This window comes from Trachurus japonicus, chromosome 12 (genome assembly GCF_045865225.1).
Source record: "Trachurus japonicus isolate A0001 chromosome 12, Traja_1.0".
Lineage (NCBI taxonomy): Eukaryota > Metazoa > Chordata > Actinopteri > Carangiformes > Carangidae > Trachurus > Trachurus japonicus.
Window position 1 is genome coordinate 5742418 of NC_140918.1, and position 27453 is coordinate 5769870.

Consider the following 27453-nt stretch of genomic DNA (forward strand, 5'->3'; position numbering starts at 1 on the left):
CAGCTGCTGCGCTCCGCCGTACTGAAAATAGCTTACACCGACAATTAAAGGTAACGAACCTACTGCTATGACTATAGCGATTATGGCAACGGGCCAATTTGCCAAAATGTTGAACTATCCCTTTAAGATTCATTATTAATTGTGACTAAAGCTGAGAACATGAGACACAGAAATAAAATCACACTGAATTAAATAATCAAGATCCAATAACTAACTTCTTCTTTATTTTGTCTTTATTTATATTTAGCTGTTGTTATATGTGTCTCCTCTTCCTGTTCTGTTTGTCTTTTTTGTTTCAAAGTGATTTAAATGTTTGTGTTTGTTTGTGTGCAGGCAGATCTTATTGATCGGTGGCTCGAACCCCATAGACGACGTGGAGAAGTTCAAGACCCAGGGGTAAAAAAAAAAAACAGTCACACACATTTAAACTAAAAGGGTTTCGTCTCCGTCGTGTTCTTCGGTTTCTTCCTGCGTCTCAGTCTCGACTCGACCCCGTCTGTCTGTTACAGAGCGAACATCGTCATAGCGACGCCCGGCCGCCTGGAGGACATGTTCAGGAGGAAGTCCGATGGTCTGGACTTGGCCATTTCAGTCAAGAGTCTGGACGTCCTGGTGCTGGACGAGGCCGACAGGCTGCTGGACATGGGCTTCGAGGCCAGGTACACTCACACACACACACACACACACACACACACACACACACACACAGTCGACTTATGAGTAAAAAACATTATTCGCTGAAATCTGCATTTAAAAGTTTGCTATCAAGTGTCTTACTCACACTTTTAGCGAGGTGTAGGACTGAATCTTAAAGGGATAGTTTTGGCAAATTGGCCCATTGCCATAATCCCTATCCACAAGTTTCCGAACGTCATCTATGGTCAAAACTGGCTTCCGGTTTGCCGGTTTGGTGGAATTTTACGTTTACGTTTCCATGGTTTTCAGGCGTTGTCATAGTTGCGGTAAACGCATGGATCTATTAACGCTGGCTTTTAACACAGATGTCAATTTGTGTGATATCCACTGTTAAAAGCTGCTGTGATGATCCATGCGTTTTACAGATTTTCATTGGGGGAAAAAAAAAAAAATCCATGCATTTACCGCGGCTACTGAAACCATGGAAACGTAAACATAACATTCCAAAACCGGCAAAACAGGCTACGTTTTTGACGTTCGGAAAAAGGTGGATAGTCATAGCAGTAGGTTCGTTACCTTTAATTGTCGGTGCAAGCTATTTCTAGAACGGCGGAGCAGAGCCGTGAGCTGCTCAGAGCTACACTACGGAGGCTAATGGGATTTCTTGGTTTCCCTCATCAAACTCATCAAATACACAATCCAACAACTCCAAAACGCTCTGGTGGACAAGTTGTGACCTGCACATTCACCATGCTATGAGATAATAACAGAACGTTACCAGACAGAGTTGTTGTAGAGGTAAATGCAGAGACTGATGATGAAAAACTGTCCCTGAAGGCAACGCGCATCAGCGGTTTTGCATGAATTTACCTCTACAACAACTCTGTCTGGTAACGTTCTGTTATTATCTCATAGCGTGGTGAATGTGCAGGTCACAACTTGTCCACCAGAGCGTTTGGAGTTGTTGGATTGTGTATTTGATGAGTTTGATGAGGGAAACCAAGAAATCCCATTAGCCTCCGTAGCGTAGCTCTGAGCAGCTCACGGCTCTGTTCCGCCGTTCTAAAAATAGCTTGCACCAACAATTAAAGGTAACGAACCTACTGCTATAACTATAGGGATTATGGCAATGGGCCAATTTGCCAAAATGCACGGCCCCAGGACTCCTTGTTTCCTCTGTTTCCTGAAGACACTTGATCCTGACTCTGTGTGTTTGGACTCGTTGAAACGGAGACAAACAGAAACGCCTGAAGGTCTAACTGTGTGTGTGTGTGTGTGTGTGTGTGTGTGTGTGTGTGTGTGTGTGTGTGTCCAGTCTGAACACCATCCTCGGCCACCTGCCCAAGCAGCGGCGGACCGGTCTCTTCTCGGCGACTCAGACTCAGGAGCTGGAGAAGCTGGTCCGCGCCGGCCTCAGGAACCCCGTCCGCATCACGGTCAAGGAGAAGGGCGCGGCCGCCAGCGCCGCCGCCGCCGTGCAGAAGACGCCGGCCCGACTCGCCAACTACTACACCGTGAGTGTGACCACGGGGGTCGAATCACAACGCTCAAACACACGAGACGTTTATTTTATTTTATTTTACGTTTTAACCTCAGATCTGTAAGTCGGAGGACAAGTTCAACAACCTGGTGGCGTTTCTACGGCAACACAAGCACGAGAAGAACCTGGTCTTCTTCAGGTACGTTTCATTTTTGCCACAAACAGGAAGTAGAGAACTAACAAAATAAAAGACCGTCGACTAAAAACACTGTTGCTGCAACTTAGGAATCATTTTCAGTATTGATTATATTAAATTATCAATATATAATCAACTTAATAATTATAATCAACTATAATGATCTCTATTGTCTTGTTTTGTCCAAAACTACGGTGGCTCTGAAGGCCCAACTCACTGCATTTTAAGAAAATGCAAAAAACGCAAAGACACAAACATGCAACGACCTCAGAAAACCTACAACAACAACAGACAACAGTGTTTCCAGGGGGACACAATAAAGTGACGGACTAGAGTTTAGTTCAAAGTTTCTTGACTTTAAGAGTTATTTATTGGTTTATTATGCAAATCAATATCATGAGATTCACATCTTATTGATCATATGTACTGTTAGCTTAGCCTCCAGCCTGGTCCGTCACTTTGTTGTGTCCCCAGAAACAACTTCCTGTTCTGCTCTGTTGTGTTGAGTTTTTGCAGGAAACTCATGAAGTTGTTTTTCTGAATCTGCAGCACGTTTGTGAGTTTTCTCAAGTTGTAATGAACTGAACCTTCAGGGCCACCATAGAAAACCCTCACGCTGAAAAAGCTGAAATATCGCCTGAATAATATCTGAGATTATTCTGAGATCCAACGGACAGATTTTTTAAATTTAAATTTAAACAGTAGATTGAAATCAGCATCAATAATAAACATTACAGACAAAGCAAAAATATAAACTCTAAAAATAATAACGTAGAAAAATAAGTACATAAACACAGGTCAATAGTACAAAATAATAATAATAATTTAAATAAATAAATAATAATAAACTAAAACACAAGACTGTTTTTCAAATAAAGACATTAAACAAAGTGCAGATGTTTCCAGTTTTAACAGCTTTTGTTTAGTTCTTGTTCAGGAAGTTAATGAGTCGTGACGTCTCCACTTTCACCTGTGTGGTTCAGGTGTAATAACGTGTGTGTGTGTGTGTGTGTGTGTGTCCTGCAGCACGTGTGCGTGTGTGGAGTACTACGGCCGAGCTCTGGAGGTTCTGGTGAAGAAGGTCCCGGTCCACTGCATCCACGGGAAGATGAAGAACAAACGCAACAAGATCTTCGCCGACTTCAGGAGCCTGAAGAGGTGATGACGGCGTCACAGGTCTCACTCGGCGGCGCTGTGATGTCACCTGTCACTCACTCACTCACTCACTCACTCACTCACTTGTGTGTCTTTTCTGTCCCCGTGTTGCGTTCGTGGTCCAGTGGGATCCTGGTGTGCACGGACGTCATGGCCCGAGGCATCGACATCCCCGACGTGAACTGGGTTCTGCAGTACGACCCCCCCAGCAGCGCCAGGTGAGCCGCTTTTTTTGGTCTTTGCATTGATTTGTTGACATATTAATTAATAATTGTTGTGATTAATTAATAAGCATAGAACCTGTAGACGACATTAATTATGAATGAAGCTGCTCATAGTTTATTTTAAGACAATGATGATGATTTAATGAGACTTAAATCAAGCTCACAAGTTTTGAATACGAGTCTTTAATTTTGAAAGGTCAGATAAAAGAGACTTCCTGTTTTTATTGTATTTTTTCTTCTTCTTCAGTGCCTTCGTTCATCGCTGTGGCCGAACAGCTCGTATCGGTAACCAAGGCAATGCCCTCGTCTTCCTGCTGCCGATGGAGGATTCGTACGTCAGCTTCTTATCCATCAACCAGAAAGTGAGTTTTTTTTTATTTTGATTTAAATGGTTCTAGGAGAAAATATAAAAATATCTCACACAAGATAAGGGCAATATGCTTTTATTTTGAAGGTCTCCCTGAGTAAACACTAGTCAAAATTTGTTAATTTTGTAACTTTTTATTATTATTTTTTGCCCTATATTGTTTTTTCATTATTATTTTTAGTTTTTATTTTGATTCGAATGGCCGTAGGAGGAAAGATTAAAACCACTCAGACAAGATTAGGGCAATATGCTTTTATTTTGAAGGTCTCCCTGACTGAAAACTGCCCCAAAGTTTTAATTTTATCATTTTTAATTTTTATTATTTGTCCTTTAATATTTTTTTATTGCTTTTATTTTGATTTAAATGGCCGTTCGTTGGAGAAAAGATTAAAATAACTCACACATATTAGGACAATATACTTTTATTTTGAAGGTCTTCCTGACTGAACATTTGTCCAAATTTGTAAATATTGTAACTTTCTATTGTTACTTTTTGTCCTTTATTATTTTGTTAGTTGATGTTGGGTTTTGTGGACATTTGTGGAGCTCATAGACTGTAAAAAGAATGGACGTAGCGTCCGTGACGTCACCCATTGGTTTTGGGGAGTCGTTTTTGTGACTCAAATATGGCGGCCTGAACAGCACCATGTTGGATTGGCCGGCCGAGAACCCGCCCACTGGCCTCCAAGCAGCTGTCCACGGAGCTGCTCGGACCTGTCACTCAACGTTTCCGCGCCCTAATTGGCCAGAATTTTAACCTAATAACAGTAAAACGGTAGAGTTAAAAAAAAATTCACCCCCCTCAGAGTGTGTGCGGGGGTAGAAACTATCGATTGAGACGAAAAAACGTTCTGACACCAGGCTTTTAACATGTTTACTGAGGATGTAAAGTCGGCGATTTTAACATGGGGGTCTATGGGGAATGCTCCCTTCTGACACCAGCCCCCAGAGGAATCCGAGGGGATTGCAGTTTTTTGAACGCGGAAGTGAGCTTCACTTCTCAGACCGACAACTGCCCCCTTGGTGGAGCTATGTAACTTTTATTTTGAAGGGCCCATGTTAAAGGTATTAACCCCGTCCTGCGTCCCCAGTGTCCTCTGGAGCGGATGCCTCCCGTCAACGACGTGGTGGACGTGCTGCCCAAGGTGAAGGCCATGGCTCTGGCCGACAGAGCGATGTTCGACCGCGGGATGAGGGCGTACGTGTCCTGCGTCCAGGCGTATGCCAAACACGAGTGCAGCCTCATCTTCAGGGTCAAAGGTCAGAGACGGACAAAGACGCCACGTGACGACTTCAGATTCTTAAAGGGATACACCAACTTTTTTTTCTCGTGTCTTGCCTCACTCCCGAGTCGATGACCAGCAGATAGACACCATCCTTTCAACTGTGCGTGCAGTAACAAGGGAGATAGAGCCGTATCGCCTGTAATTAGCTTAGCTCAAACGCTGGAAGTGTATAGGTAGTGTTAGCCTGCCTCCACCTAAAGTCATCAGAGAACCTCTTCAGTAACTCTAAACGGACCGATCTTCATCTCAGAGCTGAGAAAACTCTCCGGTAAGGCATCTTGAGCGGTCAAATGCCGCTAACGGGACGAGATCGGTCAAAACGGAGGGTTCAAGCAAAGACGGTTTATTTTGGTTCAAGCTAGCTACATCGAGGGTAGGTTAGCTTCCTGTTTCAAAGTAAAAGCACAGATTCTATCGTCATGGTTTTCTGTATGTAAAGGGCAACGAGTGTTTTATTTTGTGAAAGTAACCGGAAGTGCGTTGGTCACAACGGCTAGCTTGAGTAGCGCCGAATTCGTCCGAACAAAATTGTAAACAGCTGGTATTTAGACAAATTAACGACACACTGCTGATCTAAACCGCTACTTTCTCTCCTAAACATGTTTGAAATGTCGATAAAGTGATATATTTACAGAGTTTAGAGCTAAAATGAAATCAGCTTCTGACTGCTGGTTTCGGCTCGGGGGTAGGAGGCAGGCTAACACTACCTATAGACCGTTTCAGAGAGTATAAACAAATACAGGTGTTACCAAGGATACTAATTAAGGCTCCATTCAATTTAGTGTACCAGAGCGTTTTCTAATGAGCCACACCTGTCTTTGTTTATACTCTCTGAAAGGGTTTATACACTTCTAGCGTTTGAGCTAAGCTAATTGATTGATTGATATCTTTATTTCGATCATGTAAACGACAATGTAAAAAAATAAAATAAATAAGATAAAATAATAATATAATAAGGAAATAAGTGAACAGCAAAAATGTATACACAAAAAAAGTAACATCTCATAAGCAACGCAGTTTACATGAGCGAAAAGGAGTAGGAAGAAGTATAAACTTATCTAATCCTACCCCTATAATTTTAACTATATGTTCTAATTAAAATCATAGCACAAAGACATACATTTATTATTTCATTCCTCCATTACACTATGTACCATTTCCTGCCACCTTTTAATCCAAATAGTAAGTAAGCACACACCTTGTGTGAATTATTCAATGTACCTCTGGAGAATCATTTCTTTATGTCTCTTTTTAAACATGATTACACTCGAAATGTTTTTGATTTCAGTACTCATATTATTCCACAGTTTTACTCCACAAATGGTGATACAGAAACTTTTCTTTGTTGTGCGAGCTCTGCCAACCTTTAAATTTGATTTCTCTCTTAAATCATAACCTTGCTCTCTTTCATGAAACATTCTCTGAATATTTCTTGGTAGCAGATAGTTCCTTGCTTTATATAATACTTGGGCTGTTTTATGCTCCACCAAATCAAACAATTAATTACGGGCGATGCGGCTCTATCTCCCTCGTTACTGCACGCACAGTCGAAAGGATGGTGTCTATCTGCTGGTCATGGACTCGGGAGTGAGGCAAGCCACGAAAAAAAAAAAATGTTGGCGTATCCCTTTAATGAAATCCAACTAACTAACGTGTCTCGTCGTGTTGCGACCTCGTAGATCTGGACTTCGCCGCCATGGCCCGAGGCTTCGCCCTCCTCCGGCTGCCCAAGATGCCGGAGCTGCGGGGGAAGGAGTTCCCGGACTTCGAGCAGACGACGACGGACACGGAGACGATCCGCTACAAGGACAAACACCGGGAGCGGCAGAGGCAGAAGGAGCTGAAGGAGCGGGCCGAGGCGGCGGCGGCGGCCGAGGCGGCGGGGGAGACGGGCAGGAGGAGGTTCGTCAGGAATCAGAATCAGTCCTGGTCCAAACAGAAAGCCAAGAAGGTGCGGAGGAGGAAGGTGACGGCCAAGAGGAGGCACCAGCAGGTACCGGTCACCGATCACCGATCAATGATGAGGAGATTCATCTGTCGGTCTCCTTCTTTCCCTCATTCTCTCGCTCTCGATCAACATGAAGACCTATAGACGAGTACAAAAGTATCAAAGGGAAAGTAAAAGCGTACATAAGGGGACTGGTAAACACCTCCAGCTGAGAAATTGAGAAAAATAAATAAATACTTAAAAGTATTCTGATAGTCCAGTCTGAAATTACCTGAAATCTGGTTTTATAGTAGCCTGACAAGCCAGACTGTATCATTAAAGGACAATTCCAGGCGAATTCAACTCTGGGGTGTATTTTCATATCATCTTAGGTCTAAAAGAATGAATCTGAAGATTTTCAGTTTAATTGCTCCTGTTTTGCGGTAGTTGCGTCTGTCCCTGCATCGCCACGGCAGCAATGAATGGGAGTGGATGTAAGTTCCGCTGTTTAGGCTGTTTCCAGCCCTCAAAGCCGCAATTTTTTCCACAGACAGCGTCAGATGGCGACTCAAACATGCACCGAGAAGTTTATTTACTTCAAGCAAGCCGACATGTTTGTAAAACTAGATCTAATTCAAAGTCTCCCGGAGTCCCGCGCGAGCCCGAAGTTGCAGTGCTGGTGTATTCAGGCGCAGTCGGAGCTACCGCTTGTGTCATAAACACAGGAATATCAACTCTTTACTTGCTTGAAGTGTACATTTTTTTCCACAGACAGCGTCAGGTGGCTACTCAAACATGCGCCGAGAAGTTTTTTTTACTTGAAGCAAGTAAAGAGTTGATATTCCTGTGTTTATGACACGAACGGTAGCTCCTACTGCACCTGAACACACCGCGCACGGCAACTGGGTCTCGCGCGAGACTCCGGGAGACTTTGAATTAGATCTAGTTTTACAAACATGTCGGCTTGCTTGACGTAAATAAACTTCTCGGTGCATGTTTGAGTCGCCATCTGATGCTGTCTGTGGAAAAAAAATGCGGCTTTGAGGGCTGGAAACAGCCTAAACAGCGGAACTTACATCCACTCCCATTCATTGCTGCCGTGGCGATGCGGGGACAGACGCAGCTACCGCAAAACAGGAGCAATTAAACTGAAAATCTTCAGATTCATTCTTTTAGACCTAAAATGATATGAAAATACACCCCTGAGTTGAATTCGCCTGGCATTGTCCTTTAACATGTCTAGTCTGGCAACGACCGGTAGACCTCGGCTCAATCCAGGGGGCGGGATGAAGGCTGTCTTTCAAACTGCCTCTGTCTGCACGCAATAGGGCAGCGCTACGACCAATCAGAGCAAAGAGCGGGATGACGTCGGTAGATTAAACTTTTCCCATATCCCGTCATCAAAACACCAAATACACCCTTCTCCGAAATGAACGACTTCAGTGCAGTTTCTTGCTCAACTTGTAAAGAAAATTACAAGTTTAATTCTTTCAAAGTTGATGCCAACGGCGATTCAAACGATTCCTTCTCCCATTCTCCTTCCATCTCTCTCCCTCTTCTTTCTCTCTCTCCATCTCCCTCCCTCATTCTCTCCCCCTTTCTCCTCCTCATTTTTTTTCTCCACCCCCTCCTCTTCTGTTTCTCTCTCATTCTTTCTTCTCCCTTCCTCCCTCTCTCTTCTCCTCTTTCGTTCTCCCATTCTCCTTCCACCTCTCTCCCTCTTCTTTCTCTCTCTCTCCATCTCTCACCCATTCTCCCCTTTATCTCTCTCCCTCCCCTTCTCCCTCACTTTTTTCCCTTTCTCCATCTCTCTCTCCCCCTTTTCTCTTCCCCCCGTCTGTCTCTCCCTCCTCTCTCCTCTGTCTCCCTCATTCTCTCTTCCCTCACATCTTCTCCCCCTTCCTCCCTCTCTTTCCCTCTCTTCACCCCTCTTTCTCATTTTCCCTCTCCTCACCCCTCTCTCTCATTTTCTTTCCGCCTCACTCCCATTCTCCTCTCTCCTCATTTTCATTCTCCACCCCCTCCTCCTCTGTTTCTCTCTTATTCTCCTTCTTTCTCTCTCCCTCTCTTCTCTCCCCGTCCACCTCATTCTCTCTCCCCTCACATCTCTTTTCTTTCTCTCCCCCTTCTCCCATTTTCTCTCTTCTCTCCTCGCTCTTTACATCTTTCTCTCCATCTCTCAAACCATTCTCCCCTTTATCTCTCTCCCCCCTTTTCTGTCCTGTCTGTCTCTCCCCCTCCATCTCTCTCTCCTACTCGCTCCCCCCTCTCCCCTTTCTCATTTTCTCTCCCCATCTTTCTCTCACCCATTCTCCCCCCCTTCTCTCTCTCCCCGTCTCTCACACTCACTTCTCCCTCACCCGTTTTTTTCCTTTCTCCATCTCTCTCCCCCCTTTTCTGTCCCCAACCTGTCTCTACCTCCCTGCCTCTCTCACCCTTTTTCTCCCCATTCTCCCTGTTCTCTCTCTCTCCTCTCTATCAGATGTATTAGCTGGGTTTCCATCCAAGTCGTATCGAATTTAAAAGCGGATTTTGTGAAAATGCGCAAAAAGCAAAGCGAATTTATGACCGTTTCCATTCATCCTTGTTTTGCGATTATGTGAATGTATCCAACAGTTGACACTCAACATCATGGACAATTTACGTACTTTCCGGACTATAGACGCACCTGTATAATCCGCACCAGCTACATTTTAAAAGAAAATATATATATATAGGCCGCACTTGAATATAAGCTGCAGGTTTTCATGTTGTAACATGAGATATTTACACAGAAAGACAGTCGGGAACTGTGCAAGTCCGCTCGCTTTTCCGCTGTTTTGGTTATGCTCCTCTCCTCCATGTGCATCTGTTTACATACGAAGCCGGTGAAAAATCAATAAGTTACATAACGATGTTACGGCGTGTTTGTGTAGTCTTAACCGTCATAAACAAAAGATTATGGGTTACGGAGCGCGTTTGTGCTGCGGTGCAGAGAGCAGAGCTGGGACACCGGGGCGTCGCTGGGTGAAGTCCAGCAGCAGCTTCACCCATATACTCTGCCTCAATTCGCATAATCTGTTTCCATCACAAAAACTCGCATTTCCTTTAATCGATACGCTGACAAATCCACCCCCTCCAAGCGTATAAACTTTTATGCGCATTTACTGCCTTTATTCGAATTTCTGGCGTTTCCATTCAAGTATTTATGCGCATTTTCACAAAATGAAAGGTGGATGGAAAGGTGAAGGTGGATGGAAAAGGTGGATGGAAACCCAACTATTGATAAACGAGCTGTATCAGTGGATCAGTTTCCCCTCTCCCCCCTCAGCTGTATTGATTGTGTATCAGCCGATCAGACTGATTGATCTCTCTCTCTCTCTCTCTCTCTCTCTCTCTCTCAGGACTCGGACGAGGAGGACAGCGACGTGGACGAGCTCCTGAACGACACTCGTCTGCTGAAGAAGTTGAAGAAAGGACGAATCACGGAGGACGACTTCGAGAAGCAGCTGACGAGCCGAGCCGAGTCCAAACAGGAAGAAGACGGCGATGACGACGGCGACGGCAACGGCGGCGACTGATTGGACGATGATGACGATGGCGATGACATCATGTGAAATAAACCTGAAGCCGTCGGTTTTTGACTTTTATCAGATGTTTTTTTATTGATCGTCAGGCACAGAGTTATAAATAAAGCTTGATGAGTTCGTCGCTGACGGCCGACGGGGTGAGGACGCCCAGGTCGGTGAAGAGCAGCGTGATGAGGGACGGCGGCGTGTAGTCGATCATGGGATGTTCCTCCGACAGGTTCTGGGCCGACTTCAGGGTGTCGGCTTTGTACTGAGGAGACACACAGAGACAAAAAGAGTTATAAAGTGTTTATTCTGTGACTTGTCAGAATAAAAAGTACATTTTTATTAAAAAAAAAAGGTGATTTTTTTTCTGTTTTTGTCCTGAAGCTTTAAAGGGATAGTCCAACATTTAGTCAGATCTTCCTCTCACCATAATCCCTATAGTCATAGCAGTAGGTTCATCACCTTTAATTATCGGTGCATGTGTCTCTCTTCCTACCTCTATTCTTTCTACTTCTCTCTTTGGATGGTCAGTTTCTAAAGATTTATTGGCACAAAAGCTTAACAACAAATTTGCCAAAATGTCAATATTTATACAATGAAACAAAAAAACAACAAGAGGTTAAAGGGTAATTGCAGATTTTTTTTCAATCTGGACCTTATTTCTAGCATAAAATACAATCATTTCCTCACCAGATAACTTTGGTGTCATTACAAGTCGTTCTGACGAAATTAGCTCCAGCCGAGAGCCGCGTATATCCGTATAATGTGAGTCTACAGGGCAGCAGAATGCAGCCTCTAAATAACACATTATCTGCAGAGAAACTCGTTCATTTCACCAATATTTTTGTTATGATAGGCTAGTGCTATTCCCCTCTGAGTCCGGGGTTAGCTGTTATCAACATCCGGGGTCTGTATGTTGACCTACTCACCTCTGACCTGGATGATGTCATCTCCGAGCGCCGCCCGGCTCATTCTGATAATAATCATTCTGCTTCGGCATTCGGGTCCATTTTTAGCACAACTAGCCGGAGCTTTAGTGAGTCCAGGTTGCAGAGAGGAAGCCTGTGGAAGCTGAACTTCATCCAGCTGCTCATTTTGTTCTGACAAGTCGGAAACACGCAGAAACGAACCGTACCATTAGCGGTAGCAACAAGCCGCGCCGCGCGGCGCTCAGAGATGACATCATCCAGGTCAGAGGTCAGTAGGTCAACCTACAGACCCCGGATGTTGATAACAGCTAACCCCGGACTCAGAGGGGAATAGCACTAGCGTATCGTAACAACATATTGGTGAAATGAACGAGTTTCGTGGCAGATAATGTGTTATTTAGAGGCTGCATCCCGCTGCCCTGTAGACTCATTATATGGATATACGCGGCTCTCGGCTGGAGCTAATTTGGTCGGAACTAGGGATGCACATGATTAACCGTTTAACCGTTAACCGATAACAAGAACTTTGACCGATTAATACTATCGGTTATTTATTTAGCTCCTTATGTCGTCAACTCATGTGGGCGTGTCGACACGTGCAGAGTTCACGTGCCTTCAGTCATATTTCGCAGCAAAAAGTTACACAGGAGGACTGACAGTATGTGCAGCAGCAGCCCCCATGAAGGAAGATCAGACAATAAATGTAGCCTACACGGACATAGATGTGAATCACCTGTAACAACGGCGCTGAAAAAAAAAAAAAAAAAAAAGAGGACGTCGCTGCTCTCCAGCCTGTTCACCTGCAGCAGCTCTCCTGCAGCTCCACAGAGGAGCTGTCAGAGGAGCTCTGCTGCTCCCTCAGCCTGGTGTTTGGCTGCACTTTGTATAAAAACAGTTCTGACATTGGACGATCTAACCTCCAGAGCGCGATCAGCTGAGACAGAGCGCACTGATCAGCTGTCGCGGCCCACGTGTGTATTTAACGGCAAAAAAAAAAAAAAAAAAAATTTTGACACCAAAAAAAAATTTTTTTTTTTTTGCCTTGCGCCGCAAGATTCTTAATCCTATCGGTTAACGGTTAATAATCGGTTAACGAGCGTCGGTTATCGGTCAGAAAAAAAATTCAAAATGTGCATCCCTAGTCGGAACGACTTGTAATGACACCAAAGTTATCTGGGTGAGTAAATGATCGTATTTTATGCTAGAAATAAGGTCCAGAATGTAAAAAAAACGGCAATTATCCTTTAACAAAGTTTCTTGAATCACCTTGAACCTGTCGGGGACGTCCTGCTGGTTGAGCGGATACAGTCGGACGAACTTGAAGCTCTCTGCCACCACGTAGAACGGTTTGTTGTGCGCCTTGGAGCACACGGCCATCTGGTAGGTGCCGATCTGCAGGAGACAGGAGAGAGGAGACAGCCACGTTCACACCCGAGTCTCTTATCACATCACAACACGACACGAACGCATCTCTCTCTCCCCCCTTTTCTCTTTCCATCCTGTTTATCTCACCCCTTTATTTTCTTTCTTTCTCCCCCCTCTCCTGTCTTTCCTTCATTCTTTCTTCTCTCACCCATTCTCCCCTTTATCTCTCTCCCTCCCCTTCTCCCTCACCTGTTTTTCCTTTCTCCATCGCTCTCCCCCTTTTCTCTGCCCGCTGTCCATCTCTCACCCCTTCATTTTCTTTTTCTCTCTCCACCTCTCCTCTTCTTCATTCTTTCTTCTCTATCCTTCTCCCTTCTTTGTTCTCTCTTTCTCTCTCCCCTCACATCTTCCTCCCCCTTCCTCCCTGCTCTCTTCCTCCTTCTCCCATTTTCTCTCCCCATCCTCTCTCTCTCCATCTCACCCATTCTCCCCCTTATGTCTCTCCCTCCCCGTCTCTCACACTCTCTTCTCCCTCACCCGTATCCCCCCCTCTCCTTTTCTGTGTCGTCTGTCTCTCTCTCTCTCATTCTCTCTCCCCCCTTTCTTTTTTTTTTGAACAATTTTTATTTATTTGTTTTAGTTATCAATGTTAACAATACATTGCAATACAATCTCCTCTGGATTATGGATAACAAAAAACAAACAAACAAACAAACAAACAAAAAATACAATAATCAAGAACAGAGCCTGTATACATTCATATAAAATCAAGTCTCTCCTTATATAATAACCATTTCCCCCATCTTTTAGCAAATAAGTGTTCTTTCACCCTCTCTCCCCCCTTTCTCATTTTTTTTTCTCCATCTCTCCTCTTCTGTCTCTCCCTCATTCTCTCTTCCCTCGCTCTCCCTCACATCTTTCTCACAGGCGACAGCGACGTTCACACCTGAGTCTCTTATCACATCACATCACATCACAACACGACACGAACGCAGCAGCGTCACAGCAGCTGGAACCGACCTTGTTGATGATTCCTCCGCTCTCCACGACGCCCTCTGCTCCGATGATGACCAGGTCCACCTTCTCCAGCACGTACCTGCGTGACGTCACAGACACACACACACACTGAACAGCTGCAGCTCGGTTCAACCTGTCGATGTCGTGACGCTAACAATCAAGGTTTTTTGGGTTTTTTTTTTTTACCCCACTGCTGCGTCCAGGACCACGGTGACCGGGACGTTGAGTTTCCTCAGGGCTTCGGCCATCTGTCGCCTGGACAACGATATGTTATTATTATTATAAAACACTGACTCTGTGTGTATGTGAGTGTGTGTGTGTGTGTGTGTGTGTGTGTGTGTGTGTGTGTGTGTGTGTTACTGACCCGGCTGAGTCAGGCTGTGATTCAGTCACATAGACGGAGAAACGTTTCTTCTCGGCCGCCGCTCGCTCCAACACTCGGAGAACGACTCTGGAGAACGAGTGAGTCAGGATTTTCTGCAGCAGAAAAACATTTTCGTTACAAATGAGAAGAAATGAGTCAGAGCTTCAACAACCACATGTACAAACTGTGTGTGTGTGTGTGTGTGTGTGTTAAATCTCTGCAGGATAACAACATGCTTCAGTCTTTACACCTGCACACCTAGTAAATCAAACTCAACACTGAACTGCACTCTTCACAGATTCATACGAGGCGTTTAATGACAATATGTTGCTAAATAAACAGATTTTTAATTTGTTTTTCAGACTGTTGTTTAGAGCTGCAACAATTCGAACAATTTGAGTATTTTTTTGAAGAAAAAAAGTCCAAATTCTCTGATTTCAGCTTCTTAAATGTGAATATTTCTGGTTTCTTTGTTCCTTTATGACAATAAACTGAGTCTCTCTTTGGTTTGTGGACAAAACAAGACATTTGTGGACGTCGTCTTGTGGTTTGAGAAACACTGATTGACATTTTTCAACATTTTTTAACATTTTATTGACCAAACAACTATTAATCGTTCAGTTAATCGATAATAAAAATAATCGTTAGTTGCAGCCCTACTGTTGTTGTGTCAAAGCCATCGTTGTTTGATCTGGCGTCCCACAAGGATCAACACTAGGTCTCCTTCCATTTACTTTACATATTAATAACCCGTATTTTTCAATTGAACACCTTATAAACCTTCTCCTTATTTACTTTTAAACCAAAACAGGATGTAGTATTAAAGAAAAACAAAACAAAAACAGTGTTGTACTTACGGCGCCGTCTTTGATGAAGGTGTGACAGAGTTTGGCGACCTTCGCCCTGGACATGGAGATCTTCTCTAGAAACAGTTCTCCTCTCTCCTCCATCACCTTCTTACAGCGCGACAGATCCTGTAATGGTGTAATAATAACATGAAATGATGTATGTCGTTTAAAGAGTTAACAGACAGGATTATGATCCAGGAGTCAGAGGGTCATTCTCTGATTTAAAGGGATAGTTCAACATTTTGGCAAATTGGCCCATTGCCATAATCCCTATAGTCATAGCAGTAGGTTTGTTACCTTTAATTGTCGGTGCAAGCTACTTTTAGAACGGCGGAGCAGAGTGGCGAGCTGCTCAGAGCTACACTACGGAGGCTAATGGGGTTTCTTGGTTTCCCTCATCGAACTCATCAAATACACAATCCAACAACTCCAAAATGCTCTGGTGGACAAGTTGTGACCTGCACATAGATAATAACAGAACGTTACCAGACAGAGTTGTTTTAGAGGTAAATTCATGCAAAACCGCTGATGTGCGTTGCCTTCAGGGACAGTTTTTCATCAAGCAGTCTCTGCATATACCTCTAAAACAACTCTGTCTGGTAACGTTCTGTTATTATCTCATAGCGTGGTGAATGTGCAGGTCACAACTTGTCCACCAGAGCGTTTTGGAGTTGTTGGATTGTGTATTTGATCAGTTTGATGAGGGAAACCAAGAAATCCCATGAGCCTCCGTAGCGTAGCTCTGAGCAGCTCGTTGCTCTGCTCCGCCGCTCTGCCAAAATGTTGAACTATCCCTTTAAGGACCTTTAACGTGTTGTGACCCGGCAGGTAACTGACCTGGTGCTCCAGTGACGTGAGGCTGATGAAGCGCAGGAAGAGCTCGCCGCCTGAGGACACGGCCACGGAGGAGTCCTCTCCTGTCAGACAGTCTGTCGCCCACTTCAGGCTCTCCCTCAGGCCCAGGATGGTTTCACCTGGGGGGAGGGGGCAGAGGGGGGGGGGGGCTGGTTTAAACTGGGCTGAAACCAGTACGAAGCTGCTCTGTGCAAAACTTCACCTCGTATTATAGTAGTAGTAGTATAACGAACTCACCTTTGTCTCTCTTTAGGAATTCGAGCAGCGTGCGGATGGCGGCCACAGCAGAGGCCATGTCCGGGTCCTTCCTCATCTGAGCCCTGAAATACTCCACCAGCTCTGAGCCGGGGTGAGGGGTGAGACGGGGTGAGACAGGGTGAGACAGGGTGAGACACAGAGACTATATCAACAAGTGAACACATCCTATGAATCATTTAACTCTGTTCCTGTTTGAGTAATGTGTTCAGATTCAGATTCTGTCAAATAGTCATTTTCATGCATTTGCCTACATAAAAACGTGATAATGTTTCGCTAAAAAACAACAACAGGAAAATAAATAGGATACAAGGCACTTGCATCCAAGTACACAGTTCAGGGCTCCAGTCTGCATTTTGCCCCTAAAATTTTACATGAGCAACCAGTACGTTTTTTTGAAACACGTAAGAGGCGACTTAAAGGATCTGTAATCTGTCATTACAGGTGGCAGGTCAATCTGTGTGAGGGTCATGAATGTGAATATTTGCTTTGCAAGTCGATTTACATTGTACGCCCCTAAATTTTCTGCTTGCACTCCTAAAATTTTAAGTTACTAGGAGCCACTGTGCTCCTAGTAAAAATTATATATTATTCTGGAGCCCTGAAGTTACATATATTATACAACTGATAAATAACAATTTACAGATACTATATACACAGGAATGTAGCCTGAGTGTTTAAACTGAAAACACTTTGTATCAGGCTCTTTCAGGGCTTAGGATTTATTTATTTACATCAATAAACTGATATGAAAGTCATTCTGTTCCATTCAATCAAAAAGATCATATTATATACAAAGACATCTACACATAGGTCAGGTCTCTTCCTTTAGACTCATCTTGAAATAGCAGAAATTATTCAAAGAGGCTGAAATATTATAATAAATAAATACAACAGTGTGTTGACAGAACCAGTTTAGTCATAACGCTGCTGCTGATGCAACGCATGTGAACTGCAGATAAAACCTAAACTCTGTGTCAGGACCCCACATGTGTTTCACTATTTTAACAGCTGGACACTGTTAATATATGAATTTAAACACAGATTATGAAACTAAATGACAAATTTAAGATAATTTACCTTCTTCATTCATGGTTAAAACAAACCGGAGACGCTGACAGGTGAAGTTTTGTTTAACGGTTATCACTGCGCAGTGTAAAAACGCCTCCTCGTCACGAGTTAAATTATCAACCAAAAACAAGAAAAATGTTTAAACAAACTGTTTATGTCGCTGTTTTCAATATGAAGCTAAGAAAACACTGTTTAATTCTGTCTGGTTTCTGTTGTTGTCAGTTTGTGCTGCACACCGCTGCTAGCTGCTGCTGCTGCTGCTGCGTGCTGACGCGTCGCGGAGAGATGACGTAGGGCCGGCGTGGGCCCTTCACGTGCTGTGGGAAGAGTCGGAAAAGTTTGGAGATTGAACGTCAAATGCTTTTAAAATTGTGTCTAAAGAACAAACAAACAAACAAAACAGAACAAAAATTTAACATTTAAGATATAGTATATATGTGAAATAGAGACAAATGACCACAACAGAGAAACAGGAAGCATGAAATGACTTGAACTATTGATCAATCTGAATAACTTCAGCTTTGTTTTGCTGATTAACTAATTCACTGATAAACTGAACTGAACATAAGTAATACTTATTTTGAATACTTTTTTCTTTCTTTCTTTCTTTCTCTTTTTTATTCCTACAGTTTTGAATCAGGCCACCTGAAGGCAGCATGGAAATCTTCAGTTCAGGAGGTCACCAAACTATTAAAACTAATCCACTGTAAAAAACAAAACAAACAAAAAACATCAATATTTACAACTAATTTTATCTGATAATCAGATTTAGGGATGTTCATCTCATCTTGGACCAAAGTGCTGATCATGGGTGAGTTTTGACCTAATTAGATGAAAAGGTCAGAAGGTCACAGATTAATAAGTGAAACCATCCTGAGTCCAACTGTTTCATGTTGTTGCAGAACATTAATGAAGGTTGTGATGTTGAGACTGTGTTGACCAGATGTTTATTCAGCTGCGTGGTCACTGGAGAGGCTGCAGCATGTTCAACACAGACATGTGTCTGTTATTCAACCTGTACTCACTGATATGAACAGGGTGGACAAAATAATAGGAACATCCGTCACAGTTTCAACATAAACATGAACATTTCAGTCTTCTTAAAATTAAATTATTACAAGTCTGTTGTATTAGACTGCAATAACTTTCAACTTAGCTATGCTATAATACTAGGTAAATAAATACAAATATCTAAAAAAAAAAAAAGAAAAAGAAAAAAAGTCTCTTTATGATACAAAAGGGAAACAAATATTCTAAAGAGAAGATTTAAGTTTTAAGATTGCACATTTGTATAACATTATCATTATTATAGTAGTATTAGTATGAGTATAATGACCTAAATCAGAATCAGAAATGTTTTTATTGCCAAAAGCAGTAAAGGAATTTGATGTGGTGTCAGGTGCAGACACAAAAAGTAAAAAAGAAAAAGAAGAAGTAAAAAGTAGTGACACAGTAAAATAAAATAGATTAAGATAGAGTTTAATATAGATAAAAATATATATATATATTGCAGTACAAAAAAATATGCATATACTTTATTTAGATGTATACACAATAGAATAAATGTAGATATATACAGAATAAATACAACTTATTGTGCAAATTGTTAAATCTGGACCAATGACTGTTTTAAATTCATTCAGGATCTGAGTATCTATATCTGGAGCGAGTGACCCTGGATCTGGATCTTCCGGCCGACTCTGCCGGGCGTGTTAATCCGGCTCCGGAGCTCCTGTCCCCGGGTGTGTGTGTGTGACAGTATCCGGCCTGTTCTCTGGCTCTTTGTTCTTTCTCTCTCTCTCTCTTTCTCTCAGCAGGAGACTCATCTGTCTTCATAGTGCAGCTGCAGCCCCCCTCCTCTCCCCCTCCCCCTCCCCCTTCCTCTCCCCCTTCCTCTCCCTCTCCCTCCTCCCCTCTGTAGCTCTATCGGTCCGCGCATGCGCAGTGGCTCCTCTGTGCGCTCTACTGTTTGCATTGTGTCTGAACTGCCGGCGAGCTTAAAAATATTAAAACCACCGCGGCAATGTCGGGCAGGTCGGTGCGAGCGGAGACCCGAAGCCGGGCGAAGGATGACATCAAGCGGGTTATGGCCGCTATTGAGAAAGTACGAAAATGGTAAGAGGACGAAGAGAAAAGAAAGAAAGAAGCGGGGCTCGTTATCTAACACGAGAAAAAAGCCTCGCTTGTTAGAGGGGAGGAGGAGGGGGGGAGGAAAGGGAGAGAGAGAGAGAGACGGAGCGAGGGATGAAACAGAGAGAAATTAAAGGACGGTTTGGTTTTGACCGGGATTCACGGCACATGTTCTCCCCGCTCAGGTGCACCGCGGTCGGTGTAACGTACGGCGCAGCGCAGCCAAACAACCAACCGGCCCAACCGTCGAGCAGCGGCGGCGGCGACGGCGGCGGCTCTAACCAGACATTTACCCGGTGTATGTGTGTGTGTGTGTGCGTGTGAGAGAGAGAGAGAGGTTTTTTTTTTCTTTTTCCTGTTACTCGGTCTCGCTTGATTTTAACGGGAAGGGTTGAACCCAGAAGCCATTTCGATGCAGTCACATGAAGCCATTGCTGCCGCTTGTGCTGCCGCCGCTTCTACCGCTGCTACCGCTGCTGCTGCCGCCGTTGGTGCCGAACGAAGCGGCGGTTAGTAGTCGTACTCGTACTAGCGCGAGGCGGCGGTTAGGCTTTTTTGAAACGGCCGTTAGTTAACGTTAGAGACGGGGAGAGAGAGAGAACCGGAGCACGGCGCCAGCCAGGGCCGGCCGCCGGAGCCCGAAGCCCGAAGCCCGAGCGGGGTTTAGGGTTTAGTCCGTGTGTGGAGGAGCTCTGGTTGTTCCACACGAAGCGGTTAGAGTCACCCAGTGTGTCCGGGAGAGGAGAGGCTTGGTGGGGGTTGGGAGAGGGAAGTAGACCGCTGCTGGTGGTGGTGAATGGTGGTGTGTTGTGTTGCATGGCTGAACACTAGTGAGTCAGTGAGAAGGTTTAACACGGGAAAAACACATTTTACACCACAAAAACACTCACATGGATTCAGTCTGAGAACAAGTTCAGCTCTTTCACTCCGAACTGATCTGATTATTATTGTCTTTTTTTCCTTTTTTTTTTTTTTAATCAGGTGGTTAAATCAAACGTCCCCTGGGTCAAAGTCAAAAGTTTTTTCCAACAAAAAAAGTTGCTCAAATAAAATAAATAAATGAACTTAAAGGTGATTTTTTTTGAAAATGTGGAACAGCTGAAGTGTAACATTTACGTTTTTATAGATTATTTTATCAAACATTTTTAAACTTTTACGATAAAAATCATGTTTTGTTGTTGTGAACTACCAAAGCTTTTCTATAATGACTTCAAAATCGTAGATTAATCGATTAGACACGGTCATTTTTCTACTGAATTTTAATTATTTGGCTCATTTTAACAGGCACAGACTTCATAAATGATGTATGTTGTTTTTCTGTGTTCTCCACAACAATAGTTTAGTGACTTCAACATTATCGACTTAAAGATAGTTGATTAATCGTTCAGTCAAACAACAGGCATGTTATTTTACCACTTTATTTCACCATTCAGCTAATTTTTAAAGCAAATAAAGCTAAACTCACAAGTACAAACTTCACAAATGTGAATATTTTCTGTTTTTCCTTCTGCGTTAATGTCAATAACGAAGCCAGCTGAGGTTTATTCCTTGTCAAATTATTGTTTTGACCTGTTATTGATCAAATAATCATTTCCTTAATCAGGAAAATAACCTGCAGATTGATAATTAATAAGAACGTTGCTTATGTTCTTTAAATCAGACACATTTCTGAGCTTAAATGATCGTTGAGCTCAGTCAGAAGTTTAGAAAAAGTCTTTTTAATGAATTTATCTTCAATTAATAATGAGTAAATTTGTTGTTGCAGTTGCTCTAGATTGATTTTCTTTGTTTCCTGTGGGGTTTGAACTGTTGATTACACAGAACAAGGTGCTTGAACGCACCAGCTTTCAGCTGTGTGAATGTAAAATTCTGACTAATGATTCAGTGCTGCAGCTGAGGATTAATTTTTATTACAAGTTCTCACTTCGATTTATTCTCAAGTTTTTGTTGTTTGTGGAGAAAATGTCAGAAAATGGTTTAAAGTGTAAAACTCACTTTAAAAAAAAGGCTGAACATCAAAATATTCACAAGCATCAGCTTCTCCAGTGTGTTTTATATGACTGAGTTGAATATTTTTGGATTTTTGGGCGAACAACAGATACATAGTGTTGGAAAATTAATGTTTTTTGGTGTTGCAAGTAATAAACGTACATGTTTATAATATATTTGAACTTTCTTCACAGGGAGAAGAAATGGGTGACAGTCGGTGACACGTCTCTTCGCATCTACAAGTGGGTCCCAGTGACGGAGCCCAAGTCAGATGACGTGAGTTCAGCCTCCTCACACACTCTCAGTTTGACATCCAGTCATTTAGCAGCTTCACGTACACACACACACACACACACACACACACACACGCGTGATTCAGACGCAGTGAGGAATCAGTGAGTCTGTTTAATAAGATAATATGTATGATAACATGTACCACAGATTTAACTCTTATTTTCCTGTGGTTTTTTTAATGAACGTCCACAGACTCGGGTCTCGTTAACAGTTGAAACAATTAGTCAGTTCATTGATCGGCAGGAAATTCCCCTTTGACGGTTTGATTAATCATTTAAAACGTTTTTTCAACCTGAAAAGTACCAACGTTTCTTTAGTTTCAGCTTCTGCAGTTTGAGGATTTGCTGCTTTTCTCTGTTTTACGTCTTTGTGAAGTAAATATATTAGATTTTTTTTAGACAAAACATGACGGTGTGAATCAGAAAAATAGAAACTGTGAAGGGAGTTGTTCAGTTTTCTCAAGTTTAAGAGACAAACCGATCAATCAATTTGCGTTTTCATGTCTAATAAATGTAAACACGGACGCCGTTACGTACAGACAAGAAAATATATAACAACACATGATGTTTATAACATGTCAGTAACATGTGGGAGTTCTGGATTCATTAATAAACAAACAGTACAACAAAGAATATGTAATAATGTTTAATTAAACTTTAGTTTCTGTTGTTGAAGCTGCTCGTTTGTATTAATGTTATTAATGATCACAGATGTATTGTTTTGTGTTTTTCTGTCTTTGCAGAAGAACAAGAATAAAAAGAAAGGTAAAGATGAGAAGTACGGCTCGGAGCTGACGACTCCAGAGAACAGCTCCTCCCCGGGGATGATGGACATGCACGGTGCGTTCACACGGAGGCTGAGGATGTTATTATACTGTTTTTATTATTATATTATTATTATTATGAATCGATACTATGAACAGATTCAGAAACGAGTCACGTGTTTATAGAAAAACGGAGCTGAGACATGTGGGTGCTTCAGTCTCTAACAAACAGCTGCTGTTTTTGAGGTCAAAATTTTTTGTAATTTTTTCTTTTTCTTTTTTAGACATTTTGTGGCATGTTTTGCCTTTTTCTATTTATATTTCATTTTGTAGTGTAATCAGCCAGTCTGGGTTGGGACTCGAACCCGCAACCCGTGACTCAGGCGTATGTTAGTATGAGTTGTAACCGTCACCACTCCGCCAGCTTGGTTACAGGGTTTTCAGAGAGAGTTTTCTCTCTTATACTTTCACAGTCACAGTTTTCATCTGCTCTCTGTGGTTTCTGTGGCTTTTATCTTCAACACGTTTTGATTTTATCGTGTTTTTGTTTCCTGAGACTTTTTATTTAAGCTCAGTATTGATGTTGTTGTTTCCGTGTCTATGACCCCCTTTTTACTCTTTTCTACACCTTATATCTCTCTTTCTCTTCCCCTTTCTTTTTCTTTTCTCCCTTCTTTCTTCCATTTTTTCTTATTTTCTTTTCTCCCCCCATTTTTTTTCCTTTCATATTGTTTTTAATCGATTTCGAAGACCTTTTTAATGAATCTATAGCTCGTATACATTACAAACGAGGCTTCTGAGGTCAAATAAAGGTTGACTGACTGAATGAATGAGTTTTTCCCTCGAGTTGATCTTGAGCGTCGTCGTCTGTGACAAATCTAGAAGTCAAGACTGTGATGATGTTAATGATGGGATGCAGAGCCGCTGGCTGACGTCAGGCTTGATTGTGTCTCTGCAGACGACAACAGCAACCAGAGCTCCATCGCCGACTCGTCTCCGGTCAAACAGGAAAACAGTTGTAGCACGAGCCCCGCCCCCGAGCCCAGCGCCCTGTCCCACCGCGGCGACGGCAGCAGCAGCAACGAGGCCAAGACGGAGCAGAGCCCGGACAGCAAGAGAGGTCCGACACACACACACACACACACACACACACACAGACACACACACACACACAGACACAGACACACACACGGTTACCCAGTGAACAGGTGGTGCTGCTGCTGTGGTGGGTGATGATGGAGCCACATCCTGTTTTTGTTTCTTCCTCTCTAATCGCGACATCAGGACGAGCAGCGTCACACTGACAGATAATTAGAGCGACTGCTGCTTCCCCATCAACACACACACACTGAAACACACACACACACACACACACACACACGCAGAGTGCAGCTGTGGCCACGCTGCCTCCCCAGAGAGTTTAACCGTCGACCTGCTTCCAGAAAACCGACGCAGACGAGCTCAAGTTTCTCACGTCGCTCAGACGGAGAAAAGTGAAAAGCAACAGAATCAGTAGAAACGATGAGAGAGAGAGAGAGGAAGAACATAATGTCCGTGTGAGGCGGCCATGTTGAATGTTCCACGTCTGAAAAGGTCAAAATGAGAGTTTTTGTTTTTATTGATTAATTTCTTTTATTACAAAAAAGTAAAAGGGGAAAAAAAATTATGACACAAAGTCGTCAGAATTCTAACTCATCGTTTATATTTAAGAGTAAAATCATAATATTATGAGAAAAAGTTTTAAAAAACACAACACTGCTCCACACACTCAGCATTAATACAAGTATCAGTTAGAAAAAAGTGGTGACCTAGATTTTTAATTCATGTAATATAAGGACTTTATTCTTGAATTGATGTCTTTCTCTAAATTATAACATTAATATTATAATATTGTGACTTTATTCTGAAAATATCAGGTGTCTGTTTCCTGTTCAGACTCTTGTTGAACTTGTTGCTGAACTTTATTGAATGTTTGTGTTTCTGTGTGTTTGTGTCACAGCTTCAGTCTCTGCAGTTTCCCTGTTCAACCACACGGTGTCACTGTAGAGTCACGACCTGCTCCTGCCGCTGTGTTGTAGTGTTTAGTGAATGTTTAATGTGTAGTAGTAGTAGTTTGTGTGTGTGTGTGAGTGTGTGTGTGTTGACATGTAACTGACGTGCTGCCGTGTCTCCCCGGTGTCTCAGGTAAAAGCCTCCCGTCATCAGAGACCTCAGAGAGAGCACAAAGTGCCAAGAGAGACAGTTCGTCCTCAGGGGAGAAGGACTCTACAGACAGCAAAGCCACTCAGGTAACAGCATCTGTCCACATCTGTCCGCTGACACCTCATCACTACAGAGGTTCAGTTTTTCTACACAAAGAGTTTTAACAACGTTTATTTGGAAGTAGAGAGTGGTTTCTGGCGCAACTTCACCAATCCACAAGGTGCATGGAGAGTGAAAACAAAGTGGAGAGCATTCAAAGGGGCTCCAGCAACACTTGTAATGGAAAAACAACTTTATTAGACCGACGCGTTTTGGCTCTAGCCTTCATCAGGGTCATAGAGAAACAAACTCGACACAAGTTTATTTGGATAAATATTTAAAAACTACAAAGGAGAGGAGTCATCTCTTATTCCAGTTCATCTTGTTTCCTTTTATATTTAACAAGTGGCTCCTTTTTTACTACATAAAATATATTATTATCATTATTGATTCTGCAGGTCAATGAAAAGTCCAGTAATCTCTTTGGTGATTGAACGTTCAGTCCAAACTTCCACTTAAATGTCTGTTGTGACCTGCACATTGACCACACCATGAGATAATAACAGAACGTTACCAGACAGAGTTGTTTTAGAGGTAAATACAGAGACTGCTTGATGAAAAACTGTCCCTGAAGGCAACGCACATCAGCGGTTTTGCATGAATTTCCCTCTAAAACAACTCTGTCTGGTAACGTTCTGTTATTATCTCATAACGTGGTGAATGTGCAGGTCACAACTTGTCCACCAGAGCGTTTTGGAGTTGTTGGATTGTGTATTTGATGAGTTTGATAAAGGGAAACCAAGAAATCCCATGAGCCTCCGTAGCGTAGCTCTGAGCAGCTCGCGGCTCTGCTCCACCGTTCTAAAAATAGTTTGCACCGACAATTAAACGGAACAAACCTACTGCTATGACTATAGGGGTTATGGCAATGGGCCAATTTGACAAAATGTTGAACTATCCCTTTAATCCTTGACATTGTGTGTGTTGTTTACTAATGAACTCTCTCTCTCTCTCTGTGTTTCAGGACCTGGAGGCGGAGGCCCCTCCCAGCAAGAAAAGCAAACAGGAGTCCTCATCTCAGGACTTTGAGGAGAGTTAAATGTTTTTGGGGCCGGAGTCGTTTCTCTCCTTCACCCCCTCCTCCTTTTACCCCTTCTCCTCCTCCTCCCTCTGTTCCTCCTCCCCCCTTTAGATAACTTCCTCCTTTGTTGCCCCCCAAACTCCTCGTTACCAACGGGAGAATAACGGACGTCTCTCCTCCTCCTCCTCCTCCTATTCGCCACCACCTTTTGCCCTAACACTCCTCTGCCACAGAGGGAGAATAATGGATATTACCTCTATTCACTGGCCCCCTCCCCCCTTCACTCCTCCCCCACCTCCCCTTTCCTCCTCCTCCTCCTCCTCCTCCTCCTCCTCCTCCTCCTCCGTGCTTCCTCCACTTCCTTCTTTCACTAATGCCAAGAGAAGCTCTGAACTCCGGCTGCAGTTCCCCTCTGTGACCAGGTGGGGGTTGTCCCACCACCGCCACAACACAACACAACACAACACAACACAACACAACACAACACAACACAACACAACACAACACCACACCACGACCCCCCCCCCTCCTCCTCCTCCTCCTCCTCCTCCTCTTCCTCCTCCCTGACCTGCACCTGTGACTACAGAGAGTCGACACTGGGATCTGGTCGATGGAACGGTTTTTAGCTCAACTGGTCTCGGATCAGATCAGCGGTCGTGAGGTGTGTGTGTGTGTGTGTGTGTGTGTGTGTGTGTGTGTGTGTGTTTAAGTGTGTGTGTGAGCGTATATGAGAAGGGGAGGAGGGGGAGTAGGGGGACGTCACTTCTATCTTCAATCCTCCCGATTCGCCTCCTGTTTAGAATAATGTTCTATATTTGTTTAGGAAACGTTTAGGGTTTTTTTCTCAGGAGGGTCAATGCACTGTTATTATTGGTAACGTCACAATCGATCACAGATAGATTTTTGCTGCTGTAGTGAACGTCTTTTTTCCTCTATCCATGAAAGTTCTCCATTCACGTTCATGTTTTTTTTTTGTTTTTTTTGTTTTATTTCATTATTTTTATTTTAAAAAGTGAGTTAGTTTGTTGTGCGTAGAGGAAGACGACGACGACGGTACTGGTCAACATTAAACTCTTGGATAAGTAGTGAAGACGAGCGTAGCTAGCTAGCATAGGTCTGAAGGTGTGTGCCTTGAGTCGCTACGATTAAACACGTGTTTTTGTTTAGGTCAGGCTTTGAATTACAATTTTGGTGCCATTTTTTTGTTTCGTTTTATTATTATATTCTTTTTTTTTTTTTTTTTGCCTTATAATCGTCACTAATCAGTTTGATACAATATTTATACTCAACTATGACAGTTTTGATTTAACGTAAAGGAGCAGCTCGACGGTTTTTGTTTTTTTTCCGAAGGGGAATTGGTGACGAAGACTGACGCAACTTTTTTTTCTTCTTTTTAACGCAATTTAGCTTAGCGTAGCTGCTAGCC

General features: G+C 43.0%; 3 protein-coding genes across 3 annotated transcripts in view; 2 read left to right on the forward strand and 1 right to left on the reverse strand.

The window, feature by feature from the left end:
- ddx55 (DEAD (Asp-Glu-Ala-Asp) box polypeptide 55) overlaps positions 1 to 10902 on the forward strand; it is a 14913-nt gene extending 4011 nt beyond the window's left edge. The window contains exons 5-14 of the mRNA XM_085792734.1: positions 334 to 396; positions 510 to 659; positions 1952 to 2150; positions 2233 to 2315; positions 3339 to 3470; positions 3593 to 3685; positions 3939 to 4053; positions 5150 to 5318; positions 7024 to 7337; positions 10655 to 10902. Coding sequence (XP_085648860.1) covers positions 334 to 396; positions 510 to 659; positions 1952 to 2150; positions 2233 to 2315; positions 3339 to 3470; positions 3593 to 3685; positions 3939 to 4053; positions 5150 to 5318; positions 7024 to 7337; positions 10655 to 10831 — 1495 coding nt within the window. The 3' untranslated portion in view covers positions 10832 to 10902. The remainder of the gene's footprint in view (positions 1 to 333; positions 397 to 509; positions 660 to 1951; positions 2151 to 2232; positions 2316 to 3338; positions 3471 to 3592; positions 3686 to 3938; positions 4054 to 5149; positions 5319 to 7023; positions 7338 to 10654) is intronic.
- Positions 10888 to 17809, reverse strand: eif2b1 (eukaryotic translation initiation factor 2B, subunit 1 alpha). Its single transcript, XM_085792735.1, has 9 exons — positions 17539 to 17809; positions 16441 to 16542; positions 16186 to 16322; positions 15358 to 15474; positions 14501 to 14613; positions 14323 to 14391; positions 14140 to 14215; positions 13021 to 13146; positions 10888 to 11090 (listed from the first exon to the last, which is right to left on the reverse strand). Exons 1-9 carry the CDS (start codon positions 17549 to 17551, stop codon positions 10935 to 10937), a joined length of 909 nt encoding a protein of 302 aa, XP_085648861.1. The 5' UTR covers positions 17552 to 17809; the 3' UTR covers positions 10888 to 10934.
- Positions 17810 to 19448: 1639 nt separating this feature from the next.
- On the forward strand, positions 19449 to 26120 carry bcl7a (BAF chromatin remodeling complex subunit BCL7A). The gene is made up of 6 exons (XM_085792385.1): positions 19449 to 19644; positions 21843 to 21924; positions 22685 to 22781; positions 23664 to 23825; positions 24890 to 24993; positions 25971 to 26120. Exons 1-6 carry the CDS (start codon positions 19553 to 19555, stop codon positions 26043 to 26045), a joined length of 612 nt encoding a protein of 203 aa, XP_085648511.1. The 5' UTR covers positions 19449 to 19552; the 3' UTR covers positions 26046 to 26120.
- The last annotated feature ends 1333 nt before the right edge of the window (positions 26121 to 27453 follow it).